The 6,686-nt window shown below is 39.3% G+C and overlaps 1 protein-coding gene across 1 annotated transcript; it reads right to left on the bottom strand.

The window, feature by feature from the left end:
- Window positions 1–4,416: 4,416 nt before the first annotated feature.
- Window positions 4,417–5,702, bottom strand: LOC102862507 (myosin regulatory light chain 12B-like). Its single transcript, XM_006884768.1, has 2 exons — window positions 5,644–5,702; window positions 4,417–4,927 (listed from the first exon to the last, which is right to left on the bottom strand). The coding sequence occupies exons 1-2, from the start codon at window positions 5,700–5,702 to the stop codon at window positions 4,417–4,419; spliced, it is 570 nt and encodes a 189-aa protein (XP_006884830.1).
- Window positions 5,703–6,686: the final 984 nt, after the last annotated feature.

The following is a 6,686-nucleotide window of genomic DNA, read 5'->3' as shown; positions in this document are numbered from 1 at the left end:
GAAAGATTTTTTCTTTCTGAAAAAAGGAGAAGACCAGGGAGTGACTGACTCTCTGGCCCATCTGCCACCTGCTCTCTTATTTTACTAAATGCTATCTATTGTTTGTTGTTGTTGACTATGCATGTATGTATTTTCACAGTGAAACACACCAACATCTTGTGATGATGAATAGCACTGCTGTGAAAATTGGTGTACAAGTCTTTGTTTGTTCCTCAGTTCTCATTAGAGTATATCCCCAGCAGTGGAATAGCTGGGTCATATGGAATTTCTATGTTGAGATTTAGGAGTAAACACTAAACTGCCTTCCAGAGTGTTTGTACCATTTTATAATTCCACCAACAATGTGCAAGAGTTCCTGTTTCACCACGTCCTTTCCAGCATTTGTTACTTTCCATCCTGTTACACTTTCTAGCTGCTACTGGAGTGAGATGGTATCTCATTGTGGTTTTTAATCTCTCTTATTGCCACTGATTTTGAGCATTTTATTTTTATTTTGAGCATTTCTTCATGTGTCTGTTGGCCATCCAAATAACTTCCTTTCTGAAAGTCTTTCCATATCTCTTGCCCGTTTTGTAATTGTGTTATCAGTCTTTTTCTTTTGGAAGCCCCGTTGATGTTGTTGTTAAGTGCCACAGAGTCATAGACAATTCATAGCAACCCTATGAATAAAAGACCTGATCACTTTTATAACTTTCGTCATTTCTCCATGTTCAGTTTCCAGGGGCAAGTTCTTTCTGAAGTGAAAGTTCTTTCTTTTTACAAGCCTGTTTTAATCGAGAAGCTCCACCAAACACTGTCCACCATAAGTTACCATTATTGCATTTGACATATCAGTGTCACAGTGTTTAGCATCATAGCCACCGTTTTCCCATTTGATAGGTTTTGTTTCCTTATCAAATATTAGTTGACCATAGATAAGTGGATCCATTTCTGGGTTCTCAATTCTGTTCCATTGTTCTATGTGTGTGTTGTTGTACCAGTACCATGCTGTTTTGGCTGCTACCACGGTGTAATAGGTTTTGAGATGAGGGAGTGCTATGCCTCCCACTTCATTTTTGGTTTTTCAGAAGTGCTTTGCTTATTCGGAATCTCTTTCCTCTCCAAATAAACTTGACAGTTTCCATTTTGATATCCTTGATAAATGAATTTGGTATCTGTATTGGGATGACATTGAACATGTAGATTGCTTTTGGTTGGATTGTAATTTTCACAATATTGAGTCTTTCTATCCATGAACAGGGAACACTCTTCCATTCCCTTAGGTCTTTTATTGTGTCCCACAGAAATGTTTTGTTGTTTTCTTTGTATAGGTCTTTTGTGTCTCTGGTTAGATTCACTTCCTAGTATCTCAGTTTGTAGTTAGCCATCGTAAATGTTCTTGTTTTCTTCATTTTCTTCTCTGAGTTATCTTTGTTACTATAGAGGAATCCCAATGATTTTTTGGATATTGATTTTATATTCTTCACTCTACTAAATTGGTCTACTAGCTCTAACAAGGTTTTTTTGTTTGTTTGTTTTTTTGTTGTTATTGTTGAGTCCTTGAGGTTTTCTGTGTACACTATCATATCTTCTATATATAGCCATAGTTTAACCATCTTTTCATAGCCAATCTGGATGCCTTTTATTTCCTTCTCTTGTGCTATTGCCCTAGCAAGCACTTCCAATACAATTTAAAAGAAGTAGTGATTACTTTTCCATCTCTTTGAAAAATGATGACAGGAACTGGATTAGGATTGCATATCTATATATTTCATTTGATAGCCTTGGCGCTTTCACAATGTTAAGCCTTGTGATCTATGTTGGTGTTGTTATTGTGTACAGTAGGGTCAGAACTAACTCATAGTTGATCCTCTAGTGGGTTTTAAGAGGCAGTAAATTCCATGGGAAGAGGCTGCCCATTTTTCTCCTGTGCTGCAGCTAGTGCATTTTAATTTCATGCCTTCAGATTGACAGTGCAACTCCTAACCATTAAGCCACAAGAGCTCCCATGAATATGATATATTCTTCCTTTACTGTGTATCTTTTTTTGTTTCTCAGTGGAACATGGGAACACTGCATGGTTTAAAATCAGGAAGGGTGTGCATCAGGTTTGTATAGTTATCAATCTAGGAACTCTGGTGGCCTAGTGGTAAGAAGCTGCATTACAATCCTGAAGGCACATGATTAGAATACATCAGCTGCTCCATGAGACAAGGATGGACAATCTCCTCCCAGGTGATCTCTGAAATCTGCTAGAGAGTCAGCTATGGGTTGGTTCCAACCCTAAAATACACAATGACAACAACAACATTCCATCTGTATGTTGAGCAAATTATTTGTGAAGCTATACTATAGGTCAAGGACTGCAGCCTTCAATATGGATTGAAGCTCAACATAAAAACAAACAGAAAAACCAAAAAAACAAACCCCACAAAGATTCTCATTAGTGGGCTGATTGGTAGCATCATGATGGATGATGAAGAGATTGAGATTGTTGACAGCTTCAGTTTGCTTGGCTCTATAATCAACACTCTTGGTACCATCAGCCAGGAAATTAAAAGACAAATTGCATTGGGAAAGTCTGCTGTCAGAGACCTCTCCAAGGTACTGAGAGACAGCGATGTCAGTCTGGAGACTAAGGTGCACCTGATCTAGGCCATGGCTTTTTCAATTACTTGCTATGCATCAGAGAGCTGGACACAGACTAGGGATGCTAGAAGGAGAGTTGATACCTTTGAGCTTTGGTGCTGGAGAAGAGTACTGAATGACCTGCTGGGAGAACAAATGAGTTCATCCTGGAGAGGGTGAAGCCAGGCTGCTCCCTGAAGGCAAAGATTCTAAAGCTTCATCTGACATACTTTGGGCATGTTGTAAGGTGAGATCAGTCCTTGGAGATGGACATCATGCTTGGGAGGATGAAGGGACAGCACATGAGAGGAAGAACCTCAATGAGATGGACTTATTCAGTCACTGGGGTAATGGGGATAAGCGTGTCAGAGACAATAAGATTGGCAAGGGATAGAACAGAGTTTAGGGCTGTTGTACATAGGGTTGCTATGAGTCGCAAGTGACTTCATGGCACATAACAACAACAATAATAATATATGAAGAGAAATACAGGGTCAGGATCAGAGGAAGATTCATCAACAACCTATGTTATGTAGAGGACACTGCCTCACTTGCTGAAACTGAGAAGGCCTTAAAACTTGAAATGCTTGCTGCAGAAGATCAAGGACTTAAATATGGATTACATATCAAAATAAAGAAAACAAATGTCCTTACCACTGGGACAACAGGCAACATCATAAAAAATGGAAAAAGAATAAAAACTCAATAATTTAATCTTACTTGGATCCACAATCAAAACTTTTGGTACCAGCAGCCAGGAAATTAGATGGTGTATCGTATTGTCTACTGTCAGGGACCTCTCCAAGTTATTGAGGAACAATTATGTTAGTTTGCGGAATAACGTGTACCTAGATCAGGCCATGGTCTTTTTAAAATCACTTGCCATGCATCTGAGAGCTGGACAATGAAGAAGGATGCAGAAGAATCATTGATGCCTTTGAGCTGTGATGTTGGAGAAGAGTGATGACTGTCCCATGGAATGCCAAAAGAAAGAACAGATACATCTTGGAGGAAGTTCATCCTGAGTGCTTCTTGGAGGCTAGAGTGGAAAACCTTTATCTCTCATACTTTGGACATGCTGCTAGGAAAGGATATTCCTTGAAAAGAGGGATAATGCCTAGAAAAGTGAAGGATTAATGAAAGAGAGAAGATCCCCAATGAGATGAATTGACACAATGATTACAACAATGGGCTCGAATGTATCAGAGATGATGAAGATGGCATAGGATAGGACAGGGTTCGGGTCTGTTGTTGGTAGGGTCACTATGAGTCATGAACCACTGAACTTGATGGTTCCTAACAATAAGAACAGCAACAACAACTTCTTGTTTCTGGTGGTGGTTTGTAGGATTTTTGTGTCTGTGGTTAGATTTTTTCCCCTAAGTATTTCATCTTTTGAATGACTTTGTAAATAGTATTGTTTTTATTTCCTTTTCAGAATTCTTTTTGTGACTGTAGAGAACATGAACTGAGTTTTATTGCTTTTGTACCCTGACATTTTGTGAACTGGTCAGCTAGATCTGTTTATTCTTGTAGAGATTCTTTTTTTAAAAATATATTTTCCTGGGATTTCACATTTGTTTATTTTTATTCATAATCTGTTTTTCAATACAATTTACATCCTCATCCCCATTCCCATCCTGATTATACAGATGCTAGTGGCAGAAAGGCCTGGAATAAATACATCTATGGGAGAGGGTAAGAGGCAAAGCTGTGAAGCTATGTGCATGCACAGCTTCTAAGAGGGAGAGGGGGACAGTGTCTCGGGAATAAACTCAAGGTAATTAGAAGGTTTCAGCTAAAGTTTGTTCAGTCATCCTTGTCTTTTGCTCCATGTTTCTGGATGCGTGTGAACTCAGTGTAATTGAAATTCCCCTTTCTGTCCATTAGAGCTTCTCTGTAGAGCTCGTCCACTTCCTCGTCCATAGAGTGGTCCCCCATGGTGGTCAGCAGCTCTCTCAGGTAGTCTTCCTGAATGGTGCCTGTTGCTTCTTCATCAAAGCAGAAAAAAATATTTCTGATGACTTCCTCTGGATCTGTCCCATTGAGTTTTTTCCTGAACATCGTGGGGAACATGGTGAGGTTGATGGGCCCTGGAGCCTCATTCATCATGGCTTCCAGGTACTTATCCGTCGAGTTCTTCCCTAGAGAGGTCAGCACATCATGCAAGTTTTCCTTGTCGAAGAAGCCATCTCTGTTCTGGTCAATCATGCTGAAGGCCTCTTTGAACTCCTGAATCTGAGACTGGTTAAACATGGCAAACACGTTGGATGTTGTGTGCTGAGGGTGCTTCTTGATGGTCTTGGTCTTGGCCTTTTTGCTTGACGTAGTGGCTGTTTAATCCTCCAGATGCCTGGACTGGGCTACACTGCATGAGGCGAAGAAGACCTCTCTTAGAGATTCTTAAGGATTTTCTGTACATAATGCCCTTTCCCATTAAGTAGAGATAGTTTTATTTCCTCTTGTCAACTTGGATGCCTTTTCTTGCCTTACTACTTTGACTAAGAGTTCCAATACAATAGTGAATCAAATCTTTGTCTGGATTTCCATTTAAAAGGAGAAGCCTTCAATTTCTCTCCTCTGACAGTAATGTTGGGCACAAGTTTTGCATATATGCTTTAACTATATTGAGGAATTTCCTTTTTATTCATTTTTTATTGACAGATTTTATCAGGAAAGGGTGTTAACAGTTTTCAAATGCCCTTACTACATCTAATGATATGATCATCTGGCTCTTTTCCTTTGCTTTATTAGTGTTGTGTATTACAGTGATTGTTTTTCTACTGTTGAACCATCCTTGCATGGTATGAATCCCACTTGATCATGATAAATTAATCTTTTATATGATGTTAGGTAGGATTTTTATAGAAGTTTAGCAGTGCTTATTTTTTAATTTTCAAGTGAAATCTAGACATTTTAAATATCATAATGTAACTCTGGAAATCAGAGACCATCTCAAAAGAAAACATCATAATAGATATTCAACAGATTGAAGAAAGAATTGAAGATAGAGAAAGGACTTAAACTACCAATTACTTCTTGTTTGGATCAATAACCAATGCCTTGGCATCAGTGGTCAGGAGATTAGGAGCCATATTGCCTTAGGCAAGGCTGCTCTTAAGGGCTTTTTCAAGATATTTAAAGACAATGATGTCATCCTGAAGACTAAGGTGTGTCTGATTCAGGCAAAGATCTTTCCAATCACCTGCTGCTTTTGAGTAAGAAGTAAAGCCTCTGGTCTCCAAATCTTTTCCAATCATAACACATCTTTGGGTATGCACATTGCCCTTTCAATTAATTCTCCATTGTATGTGTTAAGCCTTTCTCTGTTCTTATTCCCCTAAGTATTTTCTTCCTCAGTTTCCTCCTTCCCAGGGTTTTTGGTTTGTCAGTTGCTTGCCCTGTATCCCACCCCTTGCTTCTGGGGACTACAGGTAACTCTTTCTTGCCTTTAGCTTCTTTCAATAGGCACTGTCTGCCCATAGTGCTGATCTAGCCTGAAGAGTAAAACAAAGGTAAACCTCTTTTCTGGCCTCTTAGGGAATCACTAGACAGGTCAAAACATCAAGTCAACATTTCATGAAGATTGTGTTGCTCTTCTACCCATGGAAGATAAAGGATGCACAAGGGATGCAGGCTACTATCTGCAGGCACACCACCCATCTGAAGAATGAGAGATGCTAGGTAAGTAAGAACTCCACAATACTTTTTTACTGACATTTAGCACCTGCTTTTTGCATTAAGTACTTCCTTGTGCCTGTAATCCCCCCTCCTCACTAAAGTTCAGAGTTCAAAAAAAGTTGATTCTTCCAGATTAATGTTGTTTCAATGCAGACATCTATTCCTGGCATTCCCTACTCTATTATTTTCCATGGGAGCACTGGTGGCCCAGTGGTTAGGAGTGTTATCAACGCAAAGGCACATGGTTTGAATCCACCAGATACTCCATGGAAGAAAGATAAAAATGTTCATCCTGTGCAGTTTACAGCCTCTAAAAACTTGCTGGCGGGCATGCTATGAGTTGGTTTTGATCCAAAATCACATCACAATATTCCATTATGTCACTTTATTACTACCTT

The sequence above is a fragment of the Elephantulus edwardii genome, unplaced genomic scaffold (genome assembly GCF_000299155.1).
Source record: "Elephantulus edwardii isolate Elephantulus edwardi_28Jun2011 unplaced genomic scaffold, EleEdw1.0 scaffold00037, whole genome shotgun sequence".
In the NCBI taxonomy this organism is placed as follows: domain Eukaryota; kingdom Metazoa; phylum Chordata; class Mammalia; order Macroscelidea; family Macroscelididae; genus Elephantulus; species Elephantulus edwardii.
The sequence above is the reverse complement of the archived record's forward strand: the minus strand, read 5'-3'. Positions and strand labels throughout refer to the sequence as shown.

What these genes read in the sequence shown, in the direction of transcription:
- LOC102862507 (XM_006884768.1), bottom strand. Translation starts at nt 5,702, where the DNA reads ATGGCTCCTAATCTCCTGACCACTGATGCCAAGGCATTGGTTATTGAT. An exon ending in GTTATTGATCCAAACAAGAA is followed by an intron (nt 4,928 to 5,643) that starts GTAATTGGTAGT and finishes CACTACGTCAAG; the next exon opens with CAAAAAGGCCAAGACCAAGA.